At 38.6% G+C, this 19,177-nt stretch overlaps 2 protein-coding genes across 2 annotated transcripts; one reads left to right on the top strand and one right to left on the bottom strand.

Annotated features, from left to right (window-relative positions):
- Window positions 1-288: 288 nt before the first annotated feature.
- Window positions 289-1,740, top strand: LOC140953321 (uncharacterized). The gene has a single exon (XM_073402814.1). The coding sequence runs from the start codon at window positions 289-291 to the stop codon at window positions 1,738-1,740; it is 1,452 nt and encodes a 483-aa protein (XP_073258915.1).
- A 1,913-nt stretch (window positions 1,741-3,653) lies between these two features.
- Window positions 3,654-4,553, bottom strand: LOC140953320 (trace amine-associated receptor 7h-like). Its single transcript, XM_073402813.1, has one exon. It carries the CDS (start codon window positions 4,551-4,553, stop codon window positions 3,654-3,656), a length of 900 nt encoding a protein of 299 aa, XP_073258914.1.
- Between the last annotated feature and the right edge of the window lie 14,624 nt (window positions 4,554-19,177).

The following is a 19,177-nucleotide window of genomic DNA, read 5'->3' as shown; positions in this document are numbered from 1 at the left end:
AAGCAGTCAAACTTAACTCCACTGAAACAAAACCTTGCAGTGAAATTGCTTCCCTCCAAGGCATCGAAGTTAAAGCTGTAGTGACTAACTTAGGAGATCTAGAGACTGAATTTATGCACTGAAGGTATGTTATGATCGCACTGAATTTTTTAAAAGAACAGCATAGACATGAGTTAACCAGAGTTCAATCGCAGCGAAAGCTGAACTACAAGGTAAGATACAGGAAATCAATAGCATTCCGTATACTTTCTTGAGGCTCTAATTGATTTTGCCTTCTTCGTAGACAACATGAACAAGGAGCCATTCATGTCGGCGTTTCAGCAGCAGGGATTTTTCAATACCTACTTGAATACGAGCTACAGCCATCAGGCAATGGTAACAAACAACGGAACCAGGTGCACACATCAGGGGGTCCCTGAAAGGCAAACTCGACCTCACGGTATTCATCATCCACTGCAAGCTCATCACCCAGGAACCAATCAATGTTACTCGCGACATCCGGGACCCAATCCTTTTTTAACACAGCTTCCGAGAATGACTCATTTTCCCATCAATCACTCAGGAGTTAATCAATATACAGCACAATATCCTGGAAATTCCCCATACGCCACATTGCATCCGGGACAATGGCAGTTCGGAGAAACTCTCCAGCATGGAGGCGCCGAGTCAAGATTTTTGAGAAATCCACCTTTCACAGGGAGAAATCCTCAATTTTCTGGAAATCAGCAGCTGCCATTTCAGACGACACGGTTTGGTGTTCCACGGCAATTTCAAAACCCTTGCCCACAGCCACAATTCAGCAATGAAATACAGAAAACAAATGGAAAAACTTGGCAAAGTCCAACTGGCAATAATGACACTACGACAACTGGTCAATTACATAACTTTCAGTTCGTTGGTTCGATGAGCTCAAGTACCCCAGCTGAAGAAGCTTTCAACGAAAACAAACCGCAAACAAACCCCTTGGTTGACAACTCTCTATTCAGAAACCAAACGACAGAAGCTGGACAATTTACAAAACTTCAGGAGAGACAATTAGAAAGAGATGGAATCACTAATTTGATGCGTATTCAACATCTAATTTCAACTTACATTACAGTTAGAAACCTGGTAGTCCTGTGCAGAGATTTTAAGACTCCTGTGTTTGGGGATTTTCCGGACGGTAACGATGTTGAAAAGAAAATCTTGAAAACTCTTTTACAATTTTTGAAAGAGGAAATTAGAAAGCTTAGGTTTGTTGGCTTGGAAGAAGGAGAAGAACTAATGTTTGACAAGTGCGATGAAGATCCAATCCTGCGGGCTAGCTTCTCAGTTCTAAAAATGACGATCACGCGTCTTGAAATCAAGATAAACGACCTTCAAGATGAGAGGAAGAAAAATGAAAAGTTAGAAAAAGATACAAAAACTTTCTCTGAGGAGCTAAGAGTTAAAGAAGCAAAAGCTAGAACACTTAAGTCGGAGTTAGGGGCAGAGAAAAGTCGGTGGGACAAACTGAGTGAAAGATTGCAGGAAGAGAGAAAAAATAACGAAACAATACGCTTGCAATTTGCCCAGGAAATGGAGGCATTGGACCAAATTAAGATACATAAATTACATGAGGATCTTCGAGCTTTGCAAGAGAAAATAAGCAATGAAACAATACTTTGTAACAAGACAGAAGAAGAAATACAAATTATAAAAGGAGAAAACGATAGTTTGCGATTGCGCATTAGCGAGCTCGAGCCGAAGTTTAGAAATTAATATCAACTTACATTTCCAAATAGCTTTAAAAACAGTCTGCATGTGCTTTTACCTAAGATTAGTGTTGCAGGTTTAGAGACTGACACACCATTCGAGGATCAGATTTCTTCCGCGACTTTTATTACGAAGCAGGTTTCTTTTAATGTGATAGCATTGCTTAGAAAAATCAGCTAGCCAGCATGTTTTCCAATAATAGTTTCTTAGGGAAAAATATTCGTTACTGAGCTAAAACGTTTCGGCTGAGCTTGTGCGTGTAAGATTTAATTATTAGACTGAATAGATTAATCTACACTTTAGATTTACAAGCTGATAGCTAATACCCATCCAGTACACCCAGAACACTTTAACTCGGCTTTTCAGTATGAATAAAGCTTTATATAATTACATTAGATTTAGTGAAGATGAAATTAGATGGTAGGGAAAGAGAGTAAGCAATAGCCTCGCAGCAAGCCAGTTCTCTAGGCACTTTTCGCTTAATCGTGAGAGTAGGCAGCCTGTGCGTACGTCCAGCAGCCCGTTAAAGCACTCGACATACACATCAGTGTTTACCATAACGATTGTTTCGTGGGTCATTTTTCGTGTTTCGTGTTTTGTTTCGTGCGTTATTTTGAGAAATAAAGAGCACGAGGGATGTTTGGAGAGCACCAAAAAGAAAACAGCAACTCTAGCCACTTGAATGCTTTCCAAACGCTTCTTATCTCGATATACGCCCAGCTAAAGCATGAACTAATTGTTTTATTAACATAATCAACGCGGCAGTTAATTCTAATTGCATTATTACAAAAAACTTTAAGATAACTTAAAAAAGGTTTATTTAGTTTACAATCCACCAGAAACAACTTGTTGAAGGAAACTTTTTTTGAACGAAAACTTTGCAATGAATGAATGACGCAGATGATCATTCCCCTATTATCTGTTAGCAAATTCAAACACAAAACTACTGAAAAAACGGCTCAGTGTGAACTATTGAGTTTTGGATCAGAAGTAGAGAATTTTTATGCTTTTGCATGGAAGAACAAAAAAGAATTATAGTCCCCCCAAAAACAAAATCAAATAATAGGGCTATACGTGCCGTCCACATTGAAATTAGCTAGGTCGAACCTTCCCGGATAAGCGAACACGACCCAAGAAATGCAAAGATTTAGTGGTAGCCGCTGTGTACGGAAGCTAAACCAAAGGGGGTCTCTTCGAGAATAGGACCTGAAACATCTACATTTAAGCAGTGAATTTATTGCACGCAATTTCTAAATTATGTATACGTGTAATTCCATATGGTTATTGAAATTCGTCACGTGTACTCTGAGTGGCGTAGGATCACAAAACCTTTTCCCCAGGGTTCTCCCGACTAATTCTCCATTATTTCTTGTATTTAAGCAACATAATTAGTTTACACGAAGTGCATCTGCTCAGCAATTACACATTCCCCACTCAAGAATTAATATTCGAAAGTTTTGCCCTACCGTCATTGGAAAATACTATTGGAACGATCTCCCCCTTTCTATTCGCAATAAATCATCGAAAATCCTGTTCAAAAAGGCACTTAAAAAATATTATCTTGCGTGTTTGTGTTTTAATGAATAAGAAAGCTATATTAGAATAAAGTCAATCCTGTTAAAGGGCCATAATTAGTTTTCTATAATGTGCCCTTCTCCATTCTAACTTTCTTTTTTTTTATTATGTACACGTAGTTTAATCAACCTTCTACTAACTGATATTATACAACTAATGTATTATCTATAGGATGGAGTAAAAATAAAATACAAATACAAATACAAGTGGTCCATTGCGTTTTGTTTCCTGATAGCTTTACCATATCACCTGCAAAGAATTAAAGTCCCCAGCTTTCCGAGCCCGAAAAGTTGCCGGCCGGAACTTTCGAGAAACGAGCGCCTGGTCCCACATTAGGATAATTCCTAACCCTGAGTTTGGGACAAAGGCTGCCCAACTAACACTTGCATATTAGTAGCATTCTGCGCAATATTGGAAGTAGGATTAACTGTCCCACTTCCTTGATTGCAGCCATTATTGGTGGAAGGTTGAACTCTATGAGTTACAATGCAGGAGCATCCGACTAAGCCTCGCACTGCTCTGCGTACACCTTCATTTCTGCCATAGTTTAACAACGGATTCAAAAATCCATTTAGAGTCAGCAAAAAGGTAAGAAAAGGACCAAAAGAGATATTTTCAGTGGGCGAGAATCCAAGAAGTTTTAGAATTACAGGTAGAATAAGTCCTGGTAAGACAGTAAAAAAGAGTGCGATTACGATCAAACCTACAGTGTTGGCCAATTTCTTCTCTTGCTCTAAGACGGCAGACAGCTGGCCCCTGTGCTGCTGCATGGTGTGTCTGTGGCTTTTGTTTGCGATGAATATTCCAACATAAGAGGCAATCATAATGACTATAGATATTATGTAGGACAGGCTAATTATTGATAGGACTGGAAAATGAATGAATGTAAAATACGATGAGGCAAAAATCATTCCTGACATAAAGAAACTATAAAACCAGATCGCTGACGATTGTTTAAGAACGCTTGATCGCTTCAAGTGAGTACGGTACCACCAAGGCTTGCTAACTGCTAAATGCCGGTCTTTACTGATAAACGCTAGGTTGCCCATGGTTGAAATGTTACACAAAACGACAAATCCACGTTCCAAATCGCCCATTTTCTCGGGGCAAAAATCTTCGTACGTGTATCTTGCAAAACCGTCAACCAAGGCATACACTGCAAACAATATGTCGGTTATTGAAAGACTGCCCAGTAGCAATAGTGAAGGATGCCGAAGAGATTTTACTCGTATCAGAGCCGCCATTATAAGGGAGTTACTTGTGAGTGAAAGAAAAGCCAAGAGCATAACTACAGGAACGAAAATAAAGTTTGTTACATTATATATTGTGTGTTCCGTATCTTCTGGAAGGCCAGGAATGAGGCATCTTTGATAAGAAAGTGTTCCTGTTAAGTCTGAAGTATAGTTGTCCTGATATGACATTGCCTAAAGTAAAAGATAATGTTGAGGTAAGACTAGATATCATGTTTAATTATGGAGAAAAATGGTCATTGTCAAAAGCTTGAAGTGCCTGTTCCTAAATGACTTGTTCCAAGGTTGGACTTGTTCTTAAACAAAGTAAACGAGGTTTTAAATTCCAAAATGTTTTAAGCATACACAAGCTTTCGATTCGGAACGGTGATGGAGTGTTACGTTTTGTCACGTGACTTATACCGTGAATCACTTGACAAACCGCACGTGAAGATCGCGGATAGCTCGTAATCGGCGTCCCTGTTCAAAGTTGGAGCCCAACAATACAAATCTATTGATTAAATTTGTGCATGTAATCGGACGTTTTGCCTACTCCATGGCGGATATCAATCCGAGCGGAAATATTCAGGTCTGAACCCTTGAATGACATTTTTTTGCACTTGCACGAGTTTTTTCCCTCCGTTTCACCCGGCATGCAAAAATAAGAGCCAGGAAGCCGAGCTGCAATCTGATCCCACTTCTCCCGCCCTCGGATAGGTAAGTAAGTTTTGTGGTAAGTATTCCATGACTGAATATTTTTAGTGTGCGGTGCAAGAAGAAACCAGCGTCGTGAATATTCACAATGATTTGCAAAGATCAGCAAAGCAAAGAAGGCAAAGCTGGACTAGTTCATCATGTAAGCCTACCGCGAAATACCCCGAGCGTCTGTGCACATGGACAATTCCTCATGTCCCTGCTCGCAACAACTGTGCTTGTTCACTGTTCAACATGGTGCTTGTTCGTGCTGTATCTAACCAAACCTTGTCGGTGCTTCGGCTACCTTGCCCTTGCAGACCCGGCGGCCACCCCGCAGGAGCCTGCCTACCTGGGGCTCAACTGCTGACCCGCTAATGATGTCTTGAGGTTAACTTTTTCTAAATTATTAAAATTTGTTACGTAATCATTGTTAAATTTTCGTGTGGGAAACATCTGATGTAAGTGTTTAGAACGGCTTCAGGCAAGTCTACCCCAGAGTATTTCATCGACTACAATTACATTTTCATAATTATTTACTGATTTTTTTGCGTTGTAAAGTCGGAGTTTATTCCCTTTGTCAGGCTTTTGCTCGGAAACGTAGAAGACGCACCACTTTGGTGACGTATATTTAACTGCCAATAAAAAATGCATGTAAAAAACTGAACACTTGGTACAAGAATCGTTGTACCAGGGAAGTGGTCTCGGGCGTTTAAGGTGTCACTGCAGAACGACATTATTTTTTAAAATTTGTTTTCAATTAAAAAAGCAAACATAATAAGGAAGAAAGCCAGGATAACCGACGTTATCAGCTTACGAAATGAAAACTGCAAAACCATTATTAAGTTCAGTGTACCAACTCGTCTATTCTCAGATATAAAGTCAGCGTTGTTGCCGAAGTGCAACACGATATCAAAACATAAATCATTTCGTTTTCGATGGCGAAAGGCGTCCCTCCATTTCAGCAACATTAGCATGTACATTGAAACCGGGAATGCTTTGCTATAATTACTCACCTTGAAGATGTTTTCGATCTGTGTTTTCAGTAAAGTATGTTATTTAATCTATCTGGACTTACTGGTTAAGTCTTAACTGGAAATAGCAAGCTGTCTTGCAGTCAACACATGCACGTCGTATATTTAATAGCGGCTACGTTTGAAACGAACTTCTTCGTTCGAGACAATTCGAAGAGTGATAACAATTGATGGCAGCAATTATTTGAAATGACATGCGTCCAAAATTTAACTGATTTGAGAGATCCATTAACTGCATGCTTTCAAAACTTTTCCTCTAGATCAAACAACTCCCTGTTGCCTTAACAACCTTTCCTGCTTAGAATGAGTATAATGAGCTTATAAGATAAATTCTCTCAATTGCAATTGTGTAGCCTGTAAAAAAAAAACATCCGCGGCAAAGAGCGAGGAGAAACGGATGTTGTCGCAGGCTATCAATTGTGCCACTTGACCAGTGAACAAAATAGCTGGATTTACAAAAGAAATAGAGTGACCGAACTTCCTTTTGGTTTAACGGCGTAATAAATCTTTCCGAGTCGGAATGCTGGGTGAACACCTGCATCAGATGTGCCGCAGGATTACAAAGACATCTTCAATGTAATGGTAATTTAATTTTGCAATGAAAACATGTTATCTATTAAGTTTTAAAGTGTTTTGGTAACATCCTAATGGGTTTATTTACTACGCCGGTGAACCATGATTGCAAGAGTTAGTTTGGGCGGCGAAATAGTCTATATTCATATAGTGTTAGCCGGTTTAATTACTTTATTGAAAAGTTGTTAGATGTTCCCTGTCGTATACGGTACAACATCACATACTAAGGCAGATGAAAGTTACGTAACATTTTCTCTCCTTTCCGTGCTGTTAATGAGTGTTTTTAAAGGGATAGTCTCTTGAGCTTCCATTAGTGAGCAACAGTCAAATATTTACTCAGCGAGCACCGCTTATTATGCCCAAATGACTCTCATTTATCTTGAACGGAGTACCTTTTAGCTTAGAATTGTAAACGCCGTCGAATTTCAATTTCTCTATGAGCTTCCATTAGTGAGACAAACTCAAAAAGGTACTTCATAGTCAAAATACTCAGCGAGTACCAAATGTTAAAATTCTCGTAAATGTCGAATTTCAATTACCACCCTAGTCTCTTGAGCTTCCATTAGTGAGATAAACACACATAAAGGTACTTCATAGTCAAAATACTCAGCGAGTACCAAACGTTAAAATTGTAAATGTCGAATTTCAGTTGCCACCCTATCAAACCCTTCATCCCACGTCCTTTTTAGTTCAGCGACCTCCAATTAAATATATTCTCGTCAAAGTTTAAAATTAAATGCCCATGTTGGAGCTTCTTCCCGGACAGTATTACATTGTTCCCAAGCATCTTTTAATACATGTAGGAGTCAATGGATAAAAGAGTAAAATATAAAAGCGAGAGATAATTTAATTTCTTTTCTATTGGGAAGTCCAGAGCAGGTTAAGTAAAGCAGCTTGGTCTGATGTTTTCTCGGCCAGGAATCCTGGTGCTGTCACGATTCCGTTTATTACTTACAGTAAATTAAGTTGAAAATCATGTCCGCCATCCCAACGTGGGTGTAGAATAAATAAATAGTTACATGATTAAGTGAGTAAATAAATAAATAAAACAAATCAATTCTTCCATGTTGCCAGCTGGGTAGTGGTAACCACGGAAAGATAGTCGGTCCTAGAACAGTAATAGTATAACCTCAGGCAGCCAGCAAGTCCCAATGATCGCTGACTGTATCTTAGTGTTTTAACTACCAAGACATTGCAAAAATCCTGTGTTTATTATGCAGCTAAAATTTGCCAAACAGTGCTCCTACGGCAGCACATGGAGAGGTGGATCAGCATTTGTAAACGAGTGTTTTACGATTTTAGATCTAGCAGACAGCAAGGCATAGCCGGAAAACTTACGCCTTTCGGGTTGCTTGATTCGTTGTTACAAAGTGTTTACAGCTATTAAGTAAAGTGGAAGACCGTTACACTAACTTCCTATTAGGCCTGGTTAAAATGACAAACGACCACTTTCTATTTAATTCCTTCTCAACAATTTTAATTTATGGGCTCATTTTACCGTGACAAGTCGAACGCCTGGTGAGACCAATCGAAGTTATGGCGGGATTAAGTGTAAAATGGGGCAGCCTAAAATTCAGAATTTAATTAAACCACCTCAATTTAGAATTCGCATCATACGCCCGTTCATTTGCTTTTACCTGAACCATCAGCCCTTTATTTTCTTTATTACATCATTAATTTTTAGTTCATAAAACCACTACTTCATGTTCAACCGAAGGAAGACCAAGTTTTTTTGTAACAGAAGAGTGATTTTACTTGGACAGTTAAACAGATACTAACAAATATATTAGGGAAAGTTCATTTAATATGACAAGGGGGGGGGGGATGAAGATATTGAGGGGGGGCTCCGAAAATTTTTAGACACCCGAATGGGGGGCTCTGAAAAAATTGTTGCGCTAGGAGGGGGGGCTCCGAAAATTTGTATACTTCAAAACCAACACATGACATCATCATACAGATCGGATGGTTTTCAACTCAACAATTTAATGACCTGTGCAACTCAGCTATATCACGTGGTTTACAGATATAACAAATGTAGTCTCAGTAATTATTACACTCTTGTTCATCCCAAAAATGCATTTGAAAATTGTATCACAACTGTATCTCAAGTTTGTCATAGTATAAACCATTGAAGACAATAACGGTAAATATATTTAATACAGTCTAGCGATCTTTTTTCAGGGGAGCAAAGGAATTGAAGGAGGAGGGGGGAGGGGGGCTCTGAAATTTTTTCGACTACCAAGGAGGGGGCTCCTAAAAATTGAACAGCTAGCGAGGGGGGCTGCTAAAATTTCAAGCTTCGAGTTTCAATATCTTCGTCCCCCCCTCTTGTCATATTAAATGAACTTTCCCTTAATAGTGCAAAATAGCGAGCGATAAACAAGAGAAGACAATAGAAATAGTGCATAATAGTGCGGTAGTATTAATTCTACTACCTATTTCACGGTTTAAGTAAAATCGCTGTCAGTACTAATCTCTCATACTAGTCCCCTTAATTGCTTCCTGTATTGCTCCGAGAAAACCCTGGATATAATACACTGCTAGTATTCTCTCTTTTTACTGCATTCAGTATAATTCTAAGTTTCGGGCATGAATGCTGTTTATGTCAAGTGCTGTTTGTATGTGAACGTCCTGACTGTGCATGGAAAGAGACGGTAGATCCACAATAGCATTTGCATTCATGACTACATGTATAGGAAGACAAAGTGACCGCTGCTCGGTTATAAAAGTTAAAAAGAGTGACCATTGCTATCAAACCCACTGTGTTTACCATTTTATCTCGTGCTCTAGATACAGTGGCGAGAAACTTTTCCTTTTGCTGTTGCACTGCGCTATGCTTGACTCGTCTGTTTGAAAGAAGTATTCCAGTGTAAGTAAACAATTATGATGGAAACAGGTAAATTTTTGATCGACATATATATATATTTTATTAGGTTGTTGTTGTTGTTGTTTCTTTTTTTCCAAAAGAGAGCTTAGCTCAGTTTCTCATAGACTCTTCTGAGCGGTCATTTTTGGGTTAATTAAACGTACGCGTTCATCAATACTTTGTAAGCCCAGTTATGTGTTTTCGGAAGAGGAATTTTTGTTTAAAATTCCGCATAACCCTAGATTAGCGCTGATCAGTTTTCGAGGAAGTGGACTCACCAAAGGAAGAATCAGTTGCATCACCAACACATTTCAAATTGATTTTTAAATTAAATTGAAATTGCAAAAATTGGCTCTTTCAGTGCAGAAAACTCAACCAGGGCCAAAGACACTTGAAATTTACAGGGTGAATTTTCTAGTTAGTTTTTAGGTTGTGTAGTTGACAATCACCCATAGGGCAAGTCACCTGTTAAGAACGTGACACTGATGTCATTGGCCAATGAATAAATGTTACAGAATGTTGGAAGACCTCGGTAGAGTTCATTGCACTGTGAGGGGTCCAGTCATGAAAGATAATTAGACATAATTTCTGTTGTTACAGTAAGAATGCAAGGATTCCTAAAATAAGAGCTACATCAAGTAGCAATTAATGATATACTGGATGAGAGCCACGGTAGCATCCGTCCAAAGTTGTCAAAGCTTGACAAAACATATTGATTAACAATCTTGGTAACCTGTGTTAAGTGTTTCATTGAACTGTTTTGATGACGAGAGTAAAACAACGACATAATTTTTCATGGACTTTTATTATATTAACAGTAGGTGAGTTAAAAACTTTTCCTGTGTCCGGTGGGAAGTAAATTCAGGCCCGCAATGGTTAGGCAAGCCTTACACAGAGAGAAAATCCTTTTGTGGCTTCTCTAGCGAAAATTAATCATAGTAAGAGTTATAATTAAACAAAAAGGGTATTTTTAGCTACAATGTTTTAGTTAATAAATTGTTTATATTATTATTTCGGTAAACAAGTACACTTTGACGAACACAAGACCTGTCTCCAGACTAGAGAAGCCGTCCTATTTTTTTAGCTGGAAATATGTGATTTTGGAGACTTCGACGAAGATAGTTAAAGATAGGTAAGATGAATTAATTTTATCTTTGTTGTTGTTGGCCTAGAAAGACGTGATTTTTAGGCCCGATTCAGAAGCCAGACTTTTCATGAAACTATTTAGACCGCCTGAGTTGATTCAGACGCCGATCTTAATTCCAGCCGAAATAAATTCAAAAGAAGAAAAATGCTCATTTTGGTCAGACTGCTTGCAAAATACGTTATTATGATTTATGCATTAGGTTTGGTACATGAAAAGTTTTGTGTCTGAATCAAAGCCGTTCCAAAGTCGTTCCACAGTCGAAATTCCCGGCCGGGCTAGCCTGCGTGAAGAACGGCTGAGCCGTTCCAAATTGAAATAGGCGTTCCTAATTGATTCAGACGCTGAACTTTTCATGTACTTAATTCAAAGTCTTAGGTTCGGCTCATGAAAAGACTGGCGTCTGAACCGGGCCTTAGTAAGTTACCCGAATCCACGGCACTATATTTTGAGGTGTTCACTGATCTTCAAAGCGTTAATTTGAAACCTTGCTCTTTTACCGCCAAAAAAATGGTATAGTTACTTCTTTAGGTGACGAAGGTCTTTCAAGCTTCTCTCGTATAAGTCAGTTTGTTATCGGAATAGAAACAAACGATCGATGACGGTATGGTATTGGGTGTAGAAAACTAGCCTGCGAAAGCATCCGTTTCTCCTCGCTGTTCGTCGCTGGGGACGTTTCGCGTGGACGAAGGACGTTCCTCCGCGCGAAACGTCCCCAGCGACAAAGAGCGAGGAGAAACGGATGTTTTCGGAGGCTAGTATAAAACCCGATGCAATTAATCGTAGAAAGAAGCTTGAAATGTGCGTTTTTGAAAATTTAGTTCGTGAACAAATCACGAAGACTCAGTGTACATTAAATATTGTGGTGTCACGAGGCCTACGATAAATTATACAATTCAGTCGATTTAAGTGAAAAATTTATATGTTGTGAAGTGTTTTTTACAATGCTAACTAGCGCGAAATCAATTTGACTTGAAACTAAACAATAAATAAGTAGGATTCTCTATAATACGTAAAGTTCATAACACAAAACTATTGGATAGTAACCGGTTGACTATTTTGTTTTAGTGACTCTCATATGTAGCGATTGTATGGAGCGAGGGATCGCGAAATGTGTCTATGGATCTCTGCATGCTTGACAGTCACACTACGTTAAAGTTCAAGTTTGTTATGGTGTATCATTATCGCCTTTTTGGCTTAGAAGCTTTTAGAAATTTTTGAAGGACTTTTTAGTTCACATTTATCTTTTTTGGCGTATAGCCCTTAAAATTCCATTAATTTATTTTGAATACAAAAAGCTAATCTTAAAAGACTTTCGAGAAACGCTAAGCGCCTGGTCCCACATAAGGATAATTCCTAACCCTGAGTTTGGGACGAAGGCTGCCCAACTAACACTTGCATATTAGTAGCATTCTGCGCAATATTGGAAGTAGGATTAACTGTCCCACTTCCTTGATTGCGGCCATTATTGGTGGAAGGTTGAACTCTATGAGTTACATTGCAGGAGCATCCGACTAAGCCTCGCACTGCTCTGCGTACACCTTCATTTCTGCCATAGTTTAACAACGGATTCAAAAATCCATTTAGAGTTAGTAAAAAACTAAAAAATGGACCAAAAGGAATATATTCGGTGGGTGAAAGTCCCAGAAGTTTTAGAACTACAGGTAGAATAAGTCCTGGTAAGACAGTAAAAAAGAGTGTGATTACGATCAAACCTACAGTGTTGGCCAATTTCTTCTCTTGCTCTAAGATGGCAGACACCTGGCCCCTGTGCTGCTGCATGGTTTGTCTGTGGCGTTTGTTTGCGATAAATATTCCAACATAAGAAGCAATCATAATGACTATAGATATTATGTAGGACAGGCTAATTAAAGAAAGGACTGGAAAATGTATGATTGTAAAATACGATGAGGCAAAAATCATTCCTGACATAAAGAAACTATAAAACCAGATAGCTGACGATTGTTTAAGAACGCTTGATCGCTTCACGTGAGCACGGTACCACCAAGGCTTGCTTACTGCTAAATGCCGGTCTTTACTGATGAACGCCAGGTTACCCATGGTTGAAATGTTACACAGAACAACAAATCCACGTTCCAAATCGCCCATTTTCCTCGGGGCAAAAAGCTTCGTACATGTATCTTGCGAGACCCTCAACAAAGGCATACACTGCAAACAATATGTCGGTTATTGAAAGACTGCCCAGTAACAATAGTGAAGGATGCCGGAGAGATTTTACTCGTATCAGAGCCGCCATTACAAGGAAGTTACTTGTGAATGAAAGAAAAGCCAATAGCATAACTATAGGAACGAAAATAAAGTTTGTTACATCATATATTGTGTGCTGCGTATCTTCTGGAAGGCCAGGAATGAGGCATCGTTGATAAGGAAGCGTTCCTGTTAAGTCTGAAGTATAGTTGTCCTGATGTGACATTGCCTAAAGTAAAAGATAATGTTGAGATAAGAGTAGATAATCATATCATGTTTAATTATGGAGAAAAACGGTTACTGTCAAAAGCTTGAATTGCCTGTTCCTAAATGACTTGTTCTTAAACAATGGAAAGGTGTTTAAAGTTAACGAGGTTTTAAATCCCAGGATAGAAAATGTTATAAGCATACACAAGCTTTCGATTCGAAACGGTGATGGAGTTTTACGTTTTGTCACGTGACTTATACCCTGAATCACTTGACAAACCGCACGTGAAGATCGCGGATAGCTCGTAATCGGCGTCCCTGTTCAAAGTTGGAGCCCGACAATACAAATCTATTGATTAAATTTGTTCATGTAATCGGACATTTTGCCTATTAAATTTTAATTTAATGTTTAAGAGGCCGACTCCACGGCGGATATCAACCCGAGCTGAAATTTTCAGGTCTGCCCCCTTGAATGACATTTTATTGCAGTTGCACGAGTTTTTTCCCACCGTTTCATCTGGCGTGCAAAAATAAGAGACAGGAAGCCGAGCTGCAATCTTATCCCACTTCTCCCGCCCTCGGATAGGTAAGTATGGTTTGTGGTAAGTATTCCACTGAACATTTTTAGTGTGACGGTACAAGAAGAAACCAGCGTCGTGAATTCACAATGATTCGCAAAGATCAGCAAAGCAAAGAAGGCAACTGGCTGGGCTAGTTCATCACGTAAGCCTACCGCGAAATATCCCGAGCCTCTGTGCACATGTACAATTCCTCATGTCCCTGCTCGGAACAACTGTGCTTGTTCACTGTTCAACATGGTGCTTGTTCGTGCTGTTCCTTGTCCTTGCAGTCCTGGCGGCCACCCCGCACGAGCCTGCCTACCTGGGGCTCAACTGCTGACGCACTAATGATGTCTTGAGGTTAACTTTTTCTAATTTACAATTTAGCCACATTAAAATTTGTAATCATTGTTAAATCTTCGTGTGGGACTGAAACACGGCTGTAAGTCTACCCCGGAGTATTTCATCGACTACAATTACATTTTCACAATTATTTGCTGATTTATTTGCGTTGTAAAGTCGGAGTTTATTCCCTTTGTCAGGCTTGTGATCGGGACCGCAGAAGACGTACAACTTTGATGACACGAATTTAACTGCCAATAAAAAATACATGTAAAAAACTGAACACTTGGCACAAGAATCGTTGTACCAGGGAAATGATCTGAAGCGTTTAAGGAGTCACTGCAGAACGACATTATTTTTTTAAAATTTGTTTTTAATTAAAAAAGCAAACATAATAAGGAAGAAAGCCAGGGTAACCGACGTTATCAGCTTACGAAATGAAAACTACAAAATCCTTTATTAAGTTCAGTGTAACAATTCATCTATTCTCAGATATAAAGTAAGAGTTTTTGCCGAAGTGCAGCGCGATCTCCATACAGAAATCATTTCGTTTTCGATGGCGAAAGGCGTCCCTTCATTTCAGCAACATTATGATGTACATTGAAACCGGGAATGCTTTGCTATAATTACTCACCTTGAAGATGTTTTCGATCTGTGTTTTCCCAGTAAAGTATGTTACTTAATCTATCTGGACTTACTGGTTAAGTCTTAACTGGAAATAGCAAGCTGTCTTGCAGTCAACACATGCACGTTGTATATTTAATAGCGGCTACGTTTCAAACGAACTTATATTATTCGTTCGAGAAAATGTTTCGAAGAGTGATACAATTGATGGCGGCAATTATTTGAAATGACATGCGTCCAAAATTTAACTGATTTAAGAGACCCATTAACTGCATGCTTTCAAAACTTTTCCTCTAGATCAAACAACCCCCTGTTGCCTTAACAACCTTTCCTGCTTAGAATGAGTATGATGAGCTTATAAGATGAATTCTCTCAATTGTGTAGCCTGCGAAAACATCCGTGGCGAAGAGCGAGGAGAAACGGATGTTTTCGCAGGCTATCAATTGTGCCACTTGACCAGTGAACAAAATAGCTTGGTTTACAAAAGAAATAGAGTGACCGAACTTTCTTTTGGTTTAACGGCGTAATAAATCTTTCCGAGTCGGAATGCTGGGTGAAGACCGGCTTCAGATGTACCGCAGGATTACAAGGACATCTTCAATGTAATGGTAATTTAATTTTGCAATGAAAACATGTTTTCTAGACATTGTCAGTTTTAGAGTGTTTTAGTAACATCCTGATGGGTTTATTTATTAAACCGGTGAACCATGATTGCAAGAGTTAACCATGATTGCAAGAGTTAAAGTTTGGGCGGCGAAACTTACTGATAGTCTATATTCATAAAGAATTAGCCGGTTTAATTACTTTATTGAAAAGTTGTTAGATATTCCCTGTCGTATACGGTACAACATCACATTCTAAGACAGATAAACGTTACGTAACATTTTCTCTCCATTCCGTGCTGTTAATGAGTGTTTTTAAAGGGATAGTCTCTTGAGCTCCGTTAGTGAGAAACAGTCAAATATTCACTCAGCGAGCACCGCTAATTATGCCCAAACGACTTTCACTTATCTTGAACGGAATACCTTTTAGCTTAGAACTGTAAACGCCGTCGAATTTCAATTTCTCTATGAGCTTCCATTAGTGAGACAAACACAAAAAGGTACTTCATAGTCAAAATACTCAGCGAGTACAAAACGTTAAAATTCTCGTAAATGTCAAATTTCAATTACCACCCTAGTCTCTTGAGCTTCCATTAGTGAGTTAAACACAAAAAGGTACTTCATAGTCAAAATACTCAGCGAGTACCAAACGTTAAAATTGTAAATGTCGAATTTCAGTTGCCACCCTATCAAACCCTTCATCCCACGTCCTTTTTAGTTCAGCGACCTCCAATTAAATATATTCTCGTCAAAGTTTAAAATTAAATGCCCATGTTGGAGCTTCTTCCCGGACAGTATTACATTGTTCCCAAGCATCTTTTAATACATGTAGGAGTCAATGGATAAAAGAGTAAAATATAAAAGCGAGAGATAATTTAATTTCTTTTCTATTGGGAAGTCCAGAGCAGGTTAAGTAAAGCAGCTTGGTCTGATGTTTTCTCGGCCAGGAATCCTGGTGCTGTCACGATTCCGTTTATTACTAACAGTAAATTAAGTTGAAAATCATGTCCGCCATCCCGACGTCGGTGTAGAATAAATAAATAATTACATGATTAAGTGAGTAAATAAATAAATAAAACAAATTAATTCTTCCATGTTGCCAGCTGGGTAGTGGTAACCACGGAAAGATAGTTGGTCCTAGAACAGTAATAGTATAACCTCAGGCAGCAAGTCCCAATGATCGCTGACTGTATCTTAGTGTTTTAACTACCAAGACATTGCAAAAATCCTGTGTTTATTATGCAGCTAAAATTCGTCAAACAGTGCTCCTACGGCAGCACATGGAGAGGTGGATCAGCATTTGTAAACGAGTGTTTTACGATTTTAGATCTAGGAGACAGCAAGGCATAGCCGGAAAACTTACGCCTTTCGGGTTGCTTGATTCGTTGTTACAAAGTGTTTACAGCTATTAAGTAAAGTGGAAGACCGTTACACTAACTTCCTATTAGGCCTGGTTAAAATGACAAACGACCACTTTCCATTTAATTCCTTCTCATGTAACAATTTTAATTTATGGGCTCATTTTACCGTGACCAGTCGAACGCCTGGTGAGACCAATCGAAGTTATGGCGGGATTAAGTGTAAAATGGGGCAGCCTAAAATTCAGAATTTAATTAAACCACCTTAATTTAGAACTCGCATCATACTTTGACACCTCAGAAACGCCCGTTCATTTGCTTTTACCTGAACCATCAGCCATTGATTTTCTTTATTAGTCTTATTACGTAATTAATTTTTGGTTCATAAAACCACTACTTCATGTTCAACCGAAGGAAGACCAAGTTTTTTTTCTAATAGAAGAGTGATTTTACTTGAACAGTTAAACAGATACTAACGAATATATTAATAGTGCAAAATAGCAAGAGATAAACAAGAGAAGACAATAGAAATAGTGCATAATAGTGCGGTAGTATTAATTCTACTACCTATTTCACGGTTTAAGTAAAATCGCTGTCAGTACTAATCTCTCATACTAGTCCCCTTAATTGCTACCTGTATTGCTCCGAGAAAACCCTGGATATACGCTGCTAGGATTCTCTCTTTTTACTGAATTCAGTCATAATTCTAAGCTTCGGGCATGAATGCTGTTTATGTCAAGTGCTGTTTGTATGTGAACGTCCCGACTGTGCATGGAAAGAGACGGTAGATCGACAATGGCATTTGCATTCATGACTATAAGAAGACAAAGTGACCGCTGCTCGGTTATAAAAGTTAAAAAGAGTGACCATTGCTATCAAACCCACTGTGTTTACAATTTTATCTCGTGCTCTAGATACAGTGGCGAGAAACTTTTCCTTTTGCTGTTGCACTGCGCTATGCTTGACTCGTCTGTTTGAAAGAAGTATTCCAGTGTAAGTAAGCAATTATGATGGAAACAGGTAAATTATTGATCGATATATATATATATATTTTACTAGGTTGTTGTTGTTGTTTCTTTTTTTCCAAAAGAGAGCAGAGCTCAGTTTCTCATAGACTCTTCTGAGTGGTCATTTTTGGGTTAATTAAACGTACGCGTTCATCAATACTTTGTAAGCCCAGTTATGTGTTTTCGGAAGAGGAATTTTGTTTAAAATTCCGCATAACCCTGGATTAGCGCTGATCAGTTTTCGAGGAAGTGGACTCACCAAAGGAAGAATCAGTTGCATCACTAACACATTTAAAATTGGTTTTTAAATTAAATTGAAATTGCAAAAATTGGCTCTTTCAGTGCAGAAAACTCAACCAGGGCCAAAGACACTTGAAATTTACAGGGTGAATTTTCTAGTTAGTTGACAATCACCCAAAGCGTAAGTCACCTGTTAAGAACGTGACACTGATGTCATTGGCCAATGAATAAATGTTACAGAATGTTGGAAGACCTCGGTAGAGTTCATTGCACTGTGAGGGGTCCAGTCATGAAAGATAATTAGACATAATTTCTGTTGTTACAGTAAGAATCAAGGATTCCTAAAATAAGAGCTACATCAGCAATTAATGATATACTGGATGAGAGCCACGGTAGCATCCGTCCAAAGTTGTCAAAGCTTGACAAAACATATTGATTAACAATCTTGGTAACCTGTGTTAAATGTTTCATTGAACTGTTTTGATGACGAGAGTTTAACAACGACATAATTTTTCATGGACTTTTATTATATTAACAGTAGGTGAGTTAAAAACTTTTCTTGTGTCCGGTGGGAAGTCAATTCAGGCCCGCAATTACTCTGGTTAGGAAAGCCTCACACAGAGAGAAAATCCTTTTGTGGCTTCTCTAGCGAAAAATAATCATAGTAAGAGTTATAATTAAACAAAAAGGGTATTTTTAGCTACAATGTTTTAGTTAATAAATTGTTTATATGATTATTTCGGTAAACAAGTACACTTTGACGAACACAAGACCTGTCTCCAGACTAGAGAAGCCGTCTTATTTTTTTAGCTGGAAATATGTGATTTTGGAGACTTCGACGAAGATAGTTAAAGATAGGTAAGATGAATTAATTTTATCTTTGTTATGGCGATATAACTTGCAAAAATCATGTCTCTTGTGTTTAATTTGGTATGGCCGGTAAACTTAATTGCGTTAGGCACGGGTTCAGAAGCCGAACTTTTCATGAGCCGAACCTAATACATTAAATTAAGTACATAAAAAGTTCGGCATCTGAATCAATTAGGAACGCCTGTTTCAATTTGGAACAGCTCAGCCGTTCTTTTCGCCTAGCCTGGCCGGGAATTTCGTCTTTGGAGCGACTTTGGAACGGCTTTGATTCAGACGCCGAACTTTTCATGTACCTAACCTAATGCATAAAT

This window comes from Porites lutea, chromosome 11 (assembly GCF_958299795.1).
Source record: "Porites lutea chromosome 11, jaPorLute2.1, whole genome shotgun sequence".
Taxonomy (NCBI): domain Eukaryota; kingdom Metazoa; phylum Cnidaria; class Anthozoa; order Scleractinia; family Poritidae; genus Porites; species Porites lutea.
Note: the sequence above shows the minus strand (reverse complement) of the source record. Positions and strands in the feature narration are given on the sequence as shown.